Below are 15,504 nucleotides of genomic sequence, written 5' to 3' on the forward strand. Positions count from 1 at the left end.
TATTTCTATATTTTACAACACTAATAGGTAACCCCCCTTCTGTTTTACGGTGAGTCACATCCAGATTATTTACCAGGAATCTAAATGGCCGTGAATTATTAAAAACAATCAGCAACAACAGGAGCACACTTCAGTGGTTTTGTCTACACATTACTATTTTAGCATAATCAGAGTGGCATTGTTTCTGTTGCTACATTATTCTTCTCTTACTGAATATATTACCTAAATTCTAATAGCAAATTCAAGGGAAAAAATTCTTGCTTCATAAATCAAATTATTATGATATGTAGTATTCATAAATTAGCACTTTCGCTAAGAACACTGAGTGCTGAAAGTGCTTATTTTCAATGCCCTTGGTATTGTCTAATAGCTTTAAACAAAATATGAACAAGGCACCCTTCACGCATCATCTTGCAAGTTCTCTAAAAAAAACAACTTTTTAGCTTTGTCAATTTAACTGCATAGATCTATCAAGAGGAATTGTTGCTACCAGTTCACTAACTTGTAATTAGAGGTTTTGCTTGTTGAAGAATATCTGCTAGTGGAAACTAACTAAAGAAAAGTAGTCAATTTAGCAAGCTCATAGTATACATAATAAAACAAAACACCAACCAACCAAAATCCCTATAAGAACTGCTGGTGACTCTTCCTGTTTTTTGTCACGTAGAGTTTCTTTCTCATCACACAGGTGACAGCCTGGTGATTAAGAATTAGGAACAGTGTGAAAAAGTGACAGGAAAGTTTGGTTTGTAGCTTTACATTAAATGACAAGCACCTACCATATTCTTTTTTCCAATCAATAAATACAAATGCAAGTGGCTCTCCTATAACATTCTGAACTGTAAGTTTTGATATGCCATGTGATCACAAATTCAATACACTGTTTTGTTAAACATATTTTACTACTATTGAGTGTTGACAAACACCATAAAAAGTGAAGCGCTTTATACAATATTTAGAAAGCTGATTCAAAGAACTAGGAGACATTTTATAGCTAAACAGTTTTATTGACTTTTTTTTCCAAAATAAAAAACACAAATAACCACCAAGATTAAAGGCCATAGATGGCATTAACCAAATGAACCAGCCACTTGGTTATAGTAGCTGACAACTAATACAACTGGATATTATTGCATATACCCCCAGGTTCATTTATCTATCCATTACAGTTTGGCAAAATTACAATCATACAGAAGCTTTGGTTATGTAAAACCTAGTAGCAATAGTTATTAAACATGATCTGTTAACATTTTATGACTGAACAGATGTTAATTCCATCCTAGTCTTGATATTTATTCCCTCATTTTTTCATCCCTCCACAATTCACAATACTACTGGCCAGGAATTAATGCGGATACACTCGCAGCCATCCTTTCTCTATAGCCCTTCTTTATCACTGTACAGTGATAAATCTTGTAGGTGATGGAGTCTGTCACCTGTTTTCTTTACAGGAGTCTCTTCAGCACCCATGCTAAGCAGCTTCCACCACCCTAGGGTGGCATCTCCCAAGAACAAGCTCTGACTTGAAGCTGAGTATTTGGAAGTGTGTATGGCTTTCAGTCTGAAACCTTTCCTGACTCGCAGCACTGGGGTTTGAACTTACTGCCTTGTCTATGAATACAGGAAAAATAAAAATCAAAAGCTTTTCACATTAGTATGCTGAGCTGCCTGCAGAAAACAGCATTAACAAAACTGATAACATAATACTACCTCAATTACAGAACGGTGCCTGAGACACTTCATAGGCCTGCATATGCTCTATAGTATAATTTTAGAAGTGTTTTAGTTTGGTCTTTTTAAAGCACACCCAGCCTTATATTTTTCTAGTGCAACACTGCAAGTTCAGAGTGACAGTTATTAGAAAATCATAAACCCAAAGGAAATTTCAAAACACTGGAGGTTTTTTCCCCTCCTATCATTTAAACAATGCTGGGATTTTTATTCACTGAGATTCCAGCTTTGTGCTTTCTTGGATATCTGCTTCCAGAAGGAATGTATAATCTAATTTAAAATATCATTCTTCATTTGCAAGCTGCTACATCAACAATAGAGGAATGTATCTATTTGTTTCAGCAGCATTTCATTTGCATAACTCCTGTAGAAGCAAAAAGGAGTTTTGAAAGAGGACTGACTGCAGAATTAGGCCCTCAAAGAGTAACCAACTATAATACAGTAATTCCAATACTACCAGCATATCTGCTTTTTGAATTCAGATCCATACTGAGTTTGCCCTGGATAAAGATATAAATTAATAAGCCCTTCTGATGATTTTAAAATTATCCTCTTCAATCTAGACCTTTAAAACCTCTGAATACTTAGAATCACTAGATTTCACATGGCCCATATAACCAAAATTATATGCACTCACATGGCAAATATTAGAAATACATGTTCCTGCAGTTGAACAGGTAATTATACTGCCTATTATTCAGCTGAACAAAGATTAAATGCTCTATAACTTGCAGTTATTTGATCTTATTATAACCCTTTACTTTAGAAAGAAGGAATAGCCATCTATATATGTTATGAGTGCATGGAATGTAGGGACAAAAACTGGTTTCCTAGTAGAAGCTTTTTTTTAACTAAGATGATAATTTGCATGGGGTAGTTTTAAACCAGTCACTTAAGACAGAAGGTTATCTATTAAGAGGGGGTGTTAGTTTATATTTCACTTTACACACATAAGAAAAATAGTTAAAATCTAATTACAAAGCTGCTATGTGGTTATTTTGTGGTTTGTAAAATAAAGTTATACCCAGAATTTTTATTTAAACAAAATACACAAGACAGTATAAAAATATTTCCCAATTTGGAGTTTGAAACATTAATGCTGGATTTGTTTTTGTATAAAAAGAAATGTAATAATGGTAGATGCTGATTTTGCTTACTAAGCAAAAATATACATATCAGGAACTATTCCAGGCTCACTATAGCTGAGCTTGTGCTTTTGACCCTAACAATGATAAATGCAAAACATGGAATAAAATCAGTGTCAGGAACCTGAACTACATCTTATTTCTGACAATAAGACTAATTTTAAAGCAGTGTTATAATTACACCGTTGAAGTGTTTACATGTATTTGCTTCGCTCAGGCAACTAGAGCGGAGGAATTCCAGAAGCACCACTTCCGTTTTGAATGATGTTTATTCAGTGCAATATCTTCCTTTTCTCTTTCCTTTTTAGCACGCTGGTAGTGATCTTCTTCCTTTAAGTACCATACAGGAGGCCAGCGATGTCTCTCAAAATATTCTTGATTATCTGATTAAAAAAAGAGAAGTAATAAGATACTTAGATACTAAAACTGCAACACAAATAAAGTAGGGCATGTAAGACATGTATTTACCCTGGTAAACTCACTATCCTTTCTGTGCCTCAGTTTAACCACCAACAAAATGGACAGAAGGATACTCACCTGTCTCAATGCAATAATGTTATGAATTAACTAAATGTTTGTAAAGTGCCTAGAGGCTCAAATGAAAGCAACTTAAGCAAAGCACACTGTTTACTGTTCTATGACAAAATAATGTAAAATACAGTCAGACACCGAATATATTTTTCGAGGTGAAGCACAGGGAGTCATTCACGCCATTCTTAGTTCAGTTGATAGGAGTTATATGTGTAACTCTTGGTCCGTGAGGCAGAGGAAGAATTCTAACTCTTTGGTTACCTGATCAGAAGAACTCAGGATGGAGAGAACACAGGGTTTCCATCATAGTTTAGTTGAGCTAATTCACTTGTTCATGTTCCAAGGACAGAAAGAAAAAGGTCAAGAAAAGATGGGGGGAAAGTTGAAGATGGTCTTACCTGAAGACTTAGCTTTTATTTCTTTGCGGAATTTGGAGCAAACACTGTTGTAGTTGGTGCAGATGTAGTGCAAGCACCACGCTGCCAGCTGATTAGCATTGTGAAACTACAAGCAAAGACAGTCAGTTTACATTTCCTGATACTACTGGTCATCTTGCACAAAAGCTACAAGTTAAGGCAAGCGTGATCCCTAAATGAATCTATCCTGTCATGCTTTCAGCATTGGGGATTATTGCATAACACTCAGCAGAGACTGAGCAGCTGCTCAGAGGATGCTTCTAGTGGCACCATGTGGATTTAGAGTTACTGTTCCTTTTACACAAAAATCCACTGGCACTCTCAGTGGCCAAAATGGGATTGTCAGTGGGAGTAGCTGAGTTAGGGTTCTTACTCTTTCTGCAATGTGCTGAGCACCTCCTGAGAGGTGTGAACAACTCCAACTTTATTTCACTTCAATGGGAGTTTAAGGCCCTTACCATCTGGCAGGAGGGGAGAGATAGCTCAGTGGTTTGAGCATTGGCCTGCGAAACCCAGGGTTTGAGTTCAATCCTTGAGGGGGCCATTTAGGGATCTGGGGCAAAAATTGGGAATTGGTCCTGCTTTGACCAGGGGGTTGGACTAGATGACCTCCTGAGGTCTCTTCCAACCCTGATATTCTATGATTCATAGGATTGGGTTCTAACTGTGATCCTATGCACTTAAATCTAGGTTTGCAGCTGCCATCAAGTTATTACAAATCTTACCCTGTAGTAACTCACTCCCCAGAGAAGTGTTCTCAATGAAAGAGCTTAAGGCACTGTTGAAAGCATAGTACAAAACTTGGGACAGGCAGTCTGCTCAGAGGAAAGTATAGCTATTATGTGAGTCAGATTGGTAAAGTATGTGCATCTATTTGGCATTCTGATTGTTTAAAACCTTAATAGGACACAGATCAAATCATAACAGGATTTGAACTTAGACTTCTATACCCAACCACCACCCCAACAACCCCCACAGTTTAGCAGAACTAGCATTCTTTTATCGGAAGAGATTCAGAACTGGGTTAGTAAGGGTGTTATGGGTCCCGACAGAGCTGAAAGCAGATGATGGGAAGCTTGCAGTGGACAGTAGGCGCTACATGCCAGTCATGAAAGCAAGGGTCTAACAGCACAGGCAGAAGCCAGATCTAGTCATTAGGGTGTTTTGAAGAATCATTTGTGGACTGTAATATTTTTTCTAACTTTGCCTAGGTGATGTTACAAGGCCTGTGATATACAGGAGGTCAGCCTAGATGATCTGATGGTCCCTTCTGGCCTTAAACTCTAACTCAATTTCTCATATAACAAGCAAAATATCTTGTACTACCGCATCCCTAAAGAAACCATATTGCAAATTCCTTTAGGGAAAACTCAATCACATATTTAAAAACAAAGAGTCAACTTTGGACTCTGTCTCTCAGGGTCTCTGGAGCTCAGACAGAAAAGTGATGTGCATGAAAGTAAGGTAGCACGATAGGCAATTCACTCAGTCACAAAGGAATGGCTGGGTGTTGCAGAGATGTCCCCCTTGAGGGTGGCCAATTAGGCCAGGCCTACACTGCACTTTTGTCGTTAAAACTTTTGTCATTCAGAGGTTTGTTTTTTTTTTTCACACCCCTGCACGACAAAAGTTTTGATGACGAAAAACATGGGTGTAGACAGTGCTTTGTCGGCTCCCACTGACAAAGCTGCCACTCCTTGTTGGAGGTGGTTTTATTTTGTCACCGGGAGAGCTTTCTCCAGCTGACAAAGAGCAGCTACACTGCGCACGTTACAATGGCATGACTGCAGCGGCACAGCCATACTGCTGTAAGGTGCGCAGTGTAGACATAGCCTAACTCTGCCCTCCCAATGCTGGACAGGTACTACTTCGTCCCTAGCAACCTAATGGAGAAAGATTTAAGGGGCACATGGGCATACAATGGTGACACCCACGGAGAATGCCCGAGTGTGAGAAAGCTAAAGAACTTTACTTCATGGCGTTAGACACAAGGCCGGAGGCGCTAGGCTCTGCCACCTTACAGAAGCTTCCCCACAAGTAAAAACTGAAATATGTATTTGATAGACACAAAACTAAGCCTCAATATAGAGAGCCTGATTTCTCAACTGATGTGGAGAAGATAAATCTGTTCTGCAAAGGACATTAAACATTTTAAAAGATAGTGTTATTATCACAGCAATTAAGTTTTAAAAATTAAGATGCAGAAGTCTTAGTACAGTATGATAACTGTGGTCCCTCAATTCTTTGCAATGGAAACAAGGGGTCCTTTGTTTGAAAGGCTTTATTTATGCAGGTATAATGCTCAACACCATCATTTTTCAGAGTACTGCAGGTGGGCAGAATGCCTTTAAAAAGGTTAAAAATCAGTCACTACTAACCTGGGCCAATTCCAAATAGGAGAGTACTTCACCATCTATGCCAATGCCATTCCCTGAGGCTTTAGTCAGCTCCTGCACAGCATGCTGCTCTGTTAAAGTAGAAAACTAATAACCGACACTGTAAAAATACATATTTCAGGGTAACATTTATAAATGCAGTTCATTTAGGGAATCAAGAACCAAAGAATTTATGTGTTAGCATGAAAGATAAATACAGCAACTACTGCACCAGCAGCAGATCCATTCAGACTTCTGATCAGAGTCAGAGCTGGCGTATGCAAGTGCAGCTTCATTGTGGTCTCTTGAGTTGCCCTCATACATCTAGGAGCAGATCCCCAGCCAAGAGCGCTAGGACAGTTTACACTAGCTGAGGATCTGCCCCCTATGTGTGTCCCTTTGTACACACAGATCTTGCATGTGCTTATGTTTATGCAATAATCACTCCTGATTCCCTAGTAGTTACAACCCTTGGATTCCCTACAATGGATACCTCTGAGTAAGTGTTGTTCCCAACCTGCCCTAGAACAGAGTCCAGGTACTACACAGAATCAAAACATTGCCACCATCCCCATTGTTATGGTTTGGCTCTATTAATGAAGAAATGCATGACGACAGCAAAGTTCACTTTGAGTCTTCTCAGGAGTGGCTGCTCCTATGGTTCCCCCCTTAGGGATGCTCCTCCTCCAGAATACACCCTCTCTCCTCAGAGAGCCACCTCTGGTTTCTTGTATCTAGGTGAGATAAGCCACCTGCCTCCGTAAGTCAGCAGAACTCACTTAGCCCTTTCCTAGAAGGATCAACATCGATAACAGGATGGAGTGTGCGACTGGCCCCTCTAAGATATATCGGGGTCCAGTGCACCATTAATGAGAGGTGTCTAGGCCTTATAAAAGGGTGTGGGTACAGCTGCAGGTGGTTCTTTGCAGATGCCTGCAGACACTTCAGGGAGTAAGAAGGCTCCTTCTGGCCCTGAATTAGCAGGGGAAAGGGCTGTGGAAAATGCCAAACTCCAGGCAAGAGGTGCTGGGAGAGCAGGAAGACAGACCCTAAGGAGAAGGGGGTATGCCCAGCATGGGAGTGGGTTGAAAGAAAGGAACTTTAAGGAGAGGACTGACCCGGGGGCGAGGGGGGAGAGGACTGGGCGCTCTGTGATGAAACTGTGTTGATGACTTTGTAAGTTTGAATTCTGTTTTGAAAGACTTTGTGCAGAACTTAATAAATGAGACCCCAGAAGGGGGAGTGGTTTGAATATCTCAACAGCTTCTAAAAGGAGCCTGAGTGAACAGGGAACTGAGACAGGCCTCAGCAGAGCCACACTTGGCCAGAAGACAGTGCAACAGAGCAGACATTCCTTTTGACAGAATGTTAGAGACAACCAAAGGTGGCCTAATTCAACTCCATTATGTGCAATCAAAGCAACGGGACAAAAAGCAGCCTTTGAGTTCACAATAAATATTTCACTAAATGAGACAGAATAAGATGTTCTTACCATTAAAAGCACATTTGTTCCACAAATGCTGAGAAGGATATCTGTATAAGGCCCCACAAAAACTTTGGTTGGAGCAGGGCCTAAGTTAGTTCTGTAATGCTGTCAACAATCGAATGTCTTGTTGCACAACTTAAAGCTACCTGAGGGCTTGGGTAAATGACACTCATGGAAATGACTAAAATTTATCTTGTGAATTTGTTCAACTTGGTCGTCCCATCTCTCAGAATCTCCACCCTACAGTATTTTGGTACGATACTAGGGAACAGAAAAAAACCCACTATCTAGAAGTTTGGTGCATGTGGATTTAGTATTAAAGTATCCCATGCTGCTGTTCTGGTCTAACTTAAAGATGGAAAAGTTGATTTTCTTGAAATCAACATCCCCCACATCTATAGCAGAATAACTAATGGACTCTAGTTTGGGCAATAAAAATAGGTTTGAACAGCACTTCTACAAAGAGTTTGAATCAGATCAATTTTAAACTGGCTCAGTTATTATGCTCTCTAGATGGATTTTATCATGGAAAGCCTAGTTCATTATAATTGAAAGCTTAGTGTCCCTACTGTTTTGCTGTAAGTTAAGAATAATCAAATGGACATTATGAATTGCGACATTATATTAATGCTGAAGAGAAGGTTTTCACTTCCTATTTCTAAAGTATGGAACATTTTAAAAGGACTGCATTAATTTAGCACAAGTCCTAGAGAGTGGAAAGAAAAAGGCAAGTACATTTTTTAAAAGTGAAAATACCACATTGTAATACAATTTGTCTTTATATAAAGGAATGGCATTTCTTTCCCTCAGCATTCACGGCAAAAAAATGGTATATGTTCAAAAAAAATCACTAAGAAGCAATACAGCAGTCCATGAAAGCATTGCACCTGTAAAGAGTCAGAATCCTTACCTGCCAGTGCAACCAAGTGTGGGAGGCAAAATCTGTTTGCCAGTGCAATTAATTCAAGCATGTCCAACTCCTGACTTGATGATAATTGCTTGGTATACAAATAATCCAGAACTGCCTGCATAGAAATCTTGTTTATGTTGGGAAGAACAACCTGAAAAAAGGTATTTTAAAAAATGTGCTCTAGTGAAAGATATGTAGTCAAGCACTTAACGCAGGCCATATGCTTCCTCTCCCACCTTGCTATCCTTTCCCCTTCTGTCATGTTTTAGCAATATAGTAAAATATTAAAGAGAGACTCCACATTAAATCTAAAAAGCTGAAGAGCTACCAACAAATCTGTCAGATTCTAGTTATGTATGTACATGAACTCAGCCAGTTTAAAATGTATGCAGCTCTACCTAAATTAATGTAAGTGCAATATAAATTGAACCAGCAGATGATCTGGGCCACACTTTTAAAAAGTGGGACTGTTTGATGTCAGAGCAGTTACCAGTGAAGATCAATGGCTGGTATGGTAATATTTCATGGCTATCAATAAAGCAACCACTTTTTCCTTTATAAACAGTGCAGCTGGCACTGCTGTTTTGAATACTGTTTGGAATATTAGAATTGTTTCTTACTTGTATAGACTCAAGTGTTCAGGGGCAGTCAGTGGGTTATGGCCAAGTAAGTCCCAGAGCTGCATCCCCATAGTCAATTGTGAAAACACATACACCTTGAATAATGAAGCCTAACTCTCCTTTCAATAGCAATCAGATAATAGCAATAAAAAAAGAAATGCCAATGCTTTGGGCAGAGATATTTTGGAGAACATGCAGTAAGTCAACTAACAGGTAGAAAAAATCAGTAATACAAAAAATAGTTACAAACAGGCATTAATGTACTTCAGTCTGATTGATCAGAAGTGATCCTGGCTTATGGTTATATTTGTATAATCAACAGTGGTTAAAGCTTTCTATTTTCCTATCCAAAGTCACATACGCCAAGGCACTCCATAAAAGACTCAAATATTGGTTAGCCTAGAGGATGGAGAAAAATACACAGAAGCCTTATGAGTAGGTTGTTCCTTTATGGCTTTGTACCACTTGTCAGTATTAGCTAATTGGTGCTCCTAATATAAATACTATTGAGCTAAAAACAATTCAGAAAATATTCTTCCACTGCTAATTATTTTTCAGTAGCTAGCAGTACTTCTTTTTCTACAGGGATTGCTTTCGATAGCTCTAATTTGCATCTCCATTGCTCTTAACACTTTCAGTTAATTAATAATGAATGAAAGCAGAGAACAGCAAGGGTGTGGCTGATGCAATACTGATGAATGTAGCCATAGCAGGTATCAAAAAGGAAGAAAGCCCAACTCCTCCCCCAATTAACATAAACATAGGCTGGAATTTTTAAGGGGTTTAAGTGATTTGGGTGCCCAATTCCCTATCAAGTCAATGGGAGTTGTGTGCCTAATTCCCTTACTTTCCTTTAAAAATCCCAGCAGTACACTTAAACAGGCATTGAGAAATGTGTTTACTATTCCAACCTTTGTTAGTGATGGCATCCAAACCTTCTCACATAAAAGGGACTAAGATAAATTATAGAATAGGGCAAAGATTTTCACAAAATGACTAGTGATTTTGGGCACCTCAATTTTTAAGAGCTCCACTTGCAACACTTTAAGGGATCTGGTTTTCAGAAGGTGAGTGATGGGCATTTTCTGAAATTCAGGTACCTTCAAGGGTGTCTTAAGTTAGGCAACCAAAATGACACACACACAGAATCACTAGTTACCTGGAAAACATTAGTCCATGATTTTTTGTTTTTAAAGTAGCAAAACAAAATTAATTTCCCTTGTTTTGCTGTAGGTGAAGAAGAAAATACTCCTTTTCTATTTACTGGAGTAGATTATTTTGTGTACTTATGGCACCTTAGAGACTAACAATTTATTTGAGCATAAGCTTTCGTGAGCTATAGCTCACTTCATTGGATGCATCGTGAGCTGTAGCTCACGAAAGCTTATGCTCAAATAAATTTGTTAGTCTCTAAGGTGCCACAAGTACTCCTTTTCTTTTTGTGAATACAGACTAACACGGCTGCTACTCTTACAATAGTGACAAACTTAATATGTCTGACCCTGCAGCCACTGGATCCAAAATTCACTGAAGTCAGCTTCAGCCTTTCAATAATTTCAATAGGGTTTGGATCAGACCCTTTATCATGTGTCATTTGACGAAGCATCTGCAACATTGGATCTACAGTAGTCACTTGTCAGTCCAAATGCAAGTTACACTAAGAAGAGTTGGTTTTGTAACATAGATGATTTTTTTGTTAACTTGCATATTGACCATTTAGTGCTTATGTTATAAAAATGTGTTCTACCTACAGAATTCAGACAAATTTCATTGAGAAGCAAATCATTATGTTTCTGTAAACTAGACTGAGGTCATATGCTATATACACACATTCCAATTTATACTTTTAAAGCTCTCAGATCCAAGTACTGTATTTCACAAACTCCAGAAAACTAATGTTTAGTACATTTAAAATATTAAATTGCAAAAGATGAGCTAAGACTATTACATTTATCATTAGAAATAGGCTTGTGTAAAATGAATATATATTCTTATTGCTATGTATTGCTTACTACAATTGAGGTATGTATTTTTAATGACCAACTTGCTGAGTGTGCCTCTGGGGAGGGAACTGTGCTTACTGCTATATTAAAAGTAATGAGAACAATTTAAATAGGACACAGTCTTCTAGAATATTAAATACAAAAAAGTACAGTTATAACAACACTAAGGGGCATATTTTCCCCTTGACATTAATGCAAGTCTCATTAATATTAAAGATGACAACAACATGACAAAAATCAGAAAATCCATAAATTTGAAAAAAGAACTCTGCAAAGACTGATCCAAACAATCAGCTTAATGCACACACATCCCTTCCCACGTTACTGGACTGCCTAAAAGAGGCCTTTGCCATGATCTACTCCACTGTTGTGAAAGTTTACACAGCATCTCATACATGCCCTACACAAGAGAACAAGGAGACTGCGTCAGTATTAAGTCCCTAGTTTTTGTTGATGTACTGTATGCCAGGTCCATTCTATTAGTTTAACACATTGGGTTGCATATATAGTCTTGTGACACTGACAAACTAGCCGAACTGTGTATGACCCATAACAACTTAACAGGCAGTATTACAATTGTAATCAAGACAATTTACTTGAATGTGACAGATGCTAAGAGTATTTCTCTGTGTTTACAAATATCCTGTTAGAAGTTTAACAACGTAACCAAATTAGCTTGTAGATACTAATTCACTTTACTGTCTTAATTGCCTTATGTTACGTATGCAAATGGTTCAGTTAACCTTAATATCAAAAATGTGAGATATTGCAGGAAAACTAATAATATCATCTACATTATCTTCAGCTTAACTATCTACATTATAATGGAGGACCTGCTAATTGCCTTATGTGAATAAATGTACTAGTTTAGCTGTGTATGCATAGGAAATAGAAGGTTAGCTTCAAAGCAAAGGTGATCTGCATTGCCTATTCCTCCTTGGGGAAAGGCACTACTATTAGGAATGTAATTAACTGGTAAGCATTGGGCTTACTAGTTAACCTGCCTTAACTGTTAACCCCCGGGCTGGCCGGCTATGCTGGCCCCAGCTGGATCGGCCCCAGCCCTGGCCCTTTAATAGGTTAACCGTTTAAATGAAATATTTTTAATCGTTTAAATGGTTAACTTTTTAAATGATATTTACATCCCTACCTGCTATGACAATTTCTGTGAGGAGCCTTGTCAGTCTGCTAGAGAGCTATAAAAGAGAAGCCTCAGGCCAGATCCTGTCATCTCAAGTCTGCTGAACTTTGAACAGGGAAAGTTTATGCCTTGAGACTGAGATCTTCCAAATAGTTATTTGGAATATTCTGGGAAATACATGGAAAGGCTTTACATCTAAGCTGCCTTTGGATTCTGACTTGTTGGGATGATTCCAGAGAGACTTTTATAAGCCAGCAGTTTATTCTATCATTGCTATGATCCTGACTATGAACACCGACAATCACTTGTATGTATATGATCCTTTAACCATTCAATAACTCTCTTCTTTTCTTTCTTTTTTATATTATTAAACCTTTAGTTTTTAGTTACTTAAGGATTGGCATCAGCGTGATTATTGGGTAGGATCTAAGACTCTCATTAACCTGTGGATAAGTGCCCGGTCCTTTGGGTTTGGTGAGCTTCACATATGGTGAATCAGGTTTTCAGTAACCTCTCACTGTATTAGACTCGGCTGTCTAGGTGGGAGCCAAGGGCTGGAATGCCTAAAGGGGACTGTGCTTGGTTCCTTGTTAACCAGTGTGGGATTGCAGAAGCTCCTTTGTTACTGGCTTGGTGAATCTTATTATAGAAGAAACCACCAGTTTGGGGGAATTGTCTGCCCTATTTCTTGCAGTCTGCTCTGACTGTGGCATTCTCAGTGTGGCCCATCCAGGCACCCGGCCATAAGTCTATTGCCTTTTTTTAAACCGAACCCCATAAACCCTCTCAAAAGGGCTAGCAGAATGATTTAATTTGTAATGGCCCTGATTATGCAAATATATATTTACCCAACTTTTTGAAACACTTTTAAAGAAACCCACAACACTGACTACTTGGGAGCTGTTATGCCGTCATATAAACACTTACACAGTTTGGAGAAAAATATTCCTCCTGAAAAGCAGTTATGTGGGCCCAGGAGCTGTTCCTTAATTGGCAATGAAACACTTTTTGAAGGGAGGCACTAAAGGAAAGATGGAGCAAACCCATTTAAAACAGGGCAACCAGATAGAACTTTTGCTTGGGGTGGGAGGGGAGGGAGATAAAGGCTTATATTTAAGTTGTTTCCCTCTCTTATAAGTTGACCTACATTTATTTCCCCCTCTCTTTTTAAAAATACTAGAAGTGATTAGATCATGGAAAAATAACTTAAAAATTTAATTTTGAACTCAAAGTTGTTCTCAGGTAACTGGATATAAGTCAAGAAGCCTCAAGACAGTTTTTTACATGCCTAACTTTTAAAAAAAAAGTTTTATTAAAAGTAGAGATCCATAAAACATTTTGCAGTTGCTGACACAGCAAGCAGTGGTGGCAACGTAACAGTACTGCTGAGGACAAGCTATTGTTCAACGTATTCTAACTTAATGTCCCAATAAATAAAGGACACTTCTGGTCTAAACATAAACACACAAAAGACTGCTAAGTCTTGAATAAATAATTGTTTCAGGAAATACCACAATGATTAAAATAGCAACCCCTAAAACATACATGAAATACAATGATCAGAGTGGACAAATACCTCACTGTTTGAGCTTTCAACAAATGATCCTCCAAACATCGCAGACATCCATTCACAGCTACATATCAGCAGTGGCTTGTGGGCATTTATGCTTCCATCATCCACCTTAAATGTCACATCTGCCATGGAATCAAGAAACAATCATAACTACAACAGTCAGTGCTTGAAGTGGAACCTATTACTAGGTCAAGACATAGAAAGGAGCACATACTTGTTAGTAAGGAATTGCTTCCTTTATGTTTCTCAGATTTTATAGAGGTAAGTGAAGAGCAATTATGAAATCTCATAGGAGACGATGGGAGCTCAGCACTTTTGAGAATCTGGCCCCTTATTTAGCAGTCTAAATGTGGATTTTAGGAGCCTAACTTTAGGTTCCCATTGTCGAAAATGTTGGCTTTCAGTTTATAGTAAACTTTGGGCCCATTGCCCCTCTCACACTGACTTAAGTCAGGAATAACTATTGAAGTGGGTGGAGTTACACTGGTATAAGTGAGAGGAGAATTGTGGCCTTTTCTATGAGAGTTTATTTACTCACCAGAAAATGTCCCTTTGCAAAGACACTCTTTTATCCGGTTAGCTTTCCTGACATGAAAGGCTTTAGTAATCTCTTGATTCATGAAGGCTTCTTTATTCATAATATTTTCCACCATCATCCGCAAGTCAAATACCTCCAAGATTTCAGCAATCTGTGCTAATCTTGTCAAATCTTTTTCATTTTCATCCAGTTGCCCAGCATATAGAAATTGTAAAACAGTTTTAAAAGGCCCAGGCTGAACAGAGGAATCCATTTTGACCACAGTTACAGAACATTTCCGATTAGATACAGGGTTGATTTGTATTTCCTTATGCATACTAACAAACCCTTTGCCCAAGGAGGACAAAGCTCCCCTTGTAGAACTAGTTTCTTCAGTTTCAAGTTCTAGCATCTTTAAAGTCCCATCAGTTTCTAGTGTTGGAAGTTTGGCATCAGAGGTTTTTAAATTTGCTTCATCACTGTCACCATCTGTTTCAAGTTGACTTGATCTAGACAGGAAGTCCCTACTGGTCTTTTCTGTACTACACTGTATTTCACTGAAGTCTGGAGATTCTTCACATTCCATTAAAAAAAGGTCATAAAACTTTGAAGAGGAGGTAGCTAGGTAAATCTTGTGAGCAAAAATGTGATTCTGCTCCTGAAGAACAAACATAACATCTGCACACAATGGATTGTCTAACAAATATTCAGCCTCATTCATACTGGTTACAGGACACTCTGGAATTTTAATAACTGGAGGAGGTGCCTTTGGAGGTAGGAATGGAGCCTGAAGTAAAGGTTTTTGGACCTTCTTTAAATGTGACTTCCAGAACTGCAGGTGTCTCCTGGATATTAGTGCAGCCCTGATCGCATTATCAAAAACATCCTTAATTCCAAACTGGTCAAATACACTAGTTTCATAATATGGTAACCCAAGTTCCTTGGCAACCTCTCTGCCTCTTTCTGGTGGTAAAATATCTCCCCTTTTTATAGGCCTAGGATTAAAATAAAATACAATTCAAACAAACAACAAAAACAAAAAATCACACACAAAGC

At 38.4% G+C, this 15,504-nt stretch overlaps 1 protein-coding gene across 6 annotated transcripts in view; it reads right to left on the minus strand.

Moving 5' to 3' along the window:
• Positions 1 to 998: 998 nt before the first annotated feature.
• Positions 999 to 15,504, minus strand: part of RHOBTB1 (Rho related BTB domain containing 1) — an 84,797-nt gene continuing 70,291 nt past the window's right edge. For 5 of the 6 annotated variants that reach the window (XM_084633934.1, XM_084633935.1, XM_084633937.1 and 2 more), the window contains 6 exons: positions 14,470 to 15,443; positions 13,935 to 14,053; positions 8,595 to 8,745; positions 6,202 to 6,290; positions 3,806 to 3,911; positions 999 to 3,259 (listed from right to left, as the gene is read on the minus strand). In XM_084633934.1, the coding sequence (XP_084490060.1) occupies positions 3,090 to 3,259; positions 3,806 to 3,911; positions 6,202 to 6,290; positions 8,595 to 8,745; positions 13,935 to 14,053; positions 14,470 to 15,443 (1,609 nt within the window). In that variant the 3' untranslated portion in view covers positions 999 to 3,089. The remainder of the gene's footprint in view (positions 3,260 to 3,805; positions 3,912 to 6,201; positions 6,291 to 8,594; positions 8,746 to 13,934; positions 14,054 to 14,469; positions 15,444 to 15,504) is intronic. The other variant, XM_084633938.1, reaches the window with a different exon arrangement.

The sequence above is a fragment of the Lepidochelys olivacea genome, assembly GCF_965140295.1.
Source record: "Lepidochelys olivacea isolate rLepOli2 genome assembly, chromosome: 7".
Classification (NCBI taxonomy): Eukaryota; Metazoa; Chordata; order Testudines; family Cheloniidae; genus Lepidochelys; species Lepidochelys olivacea.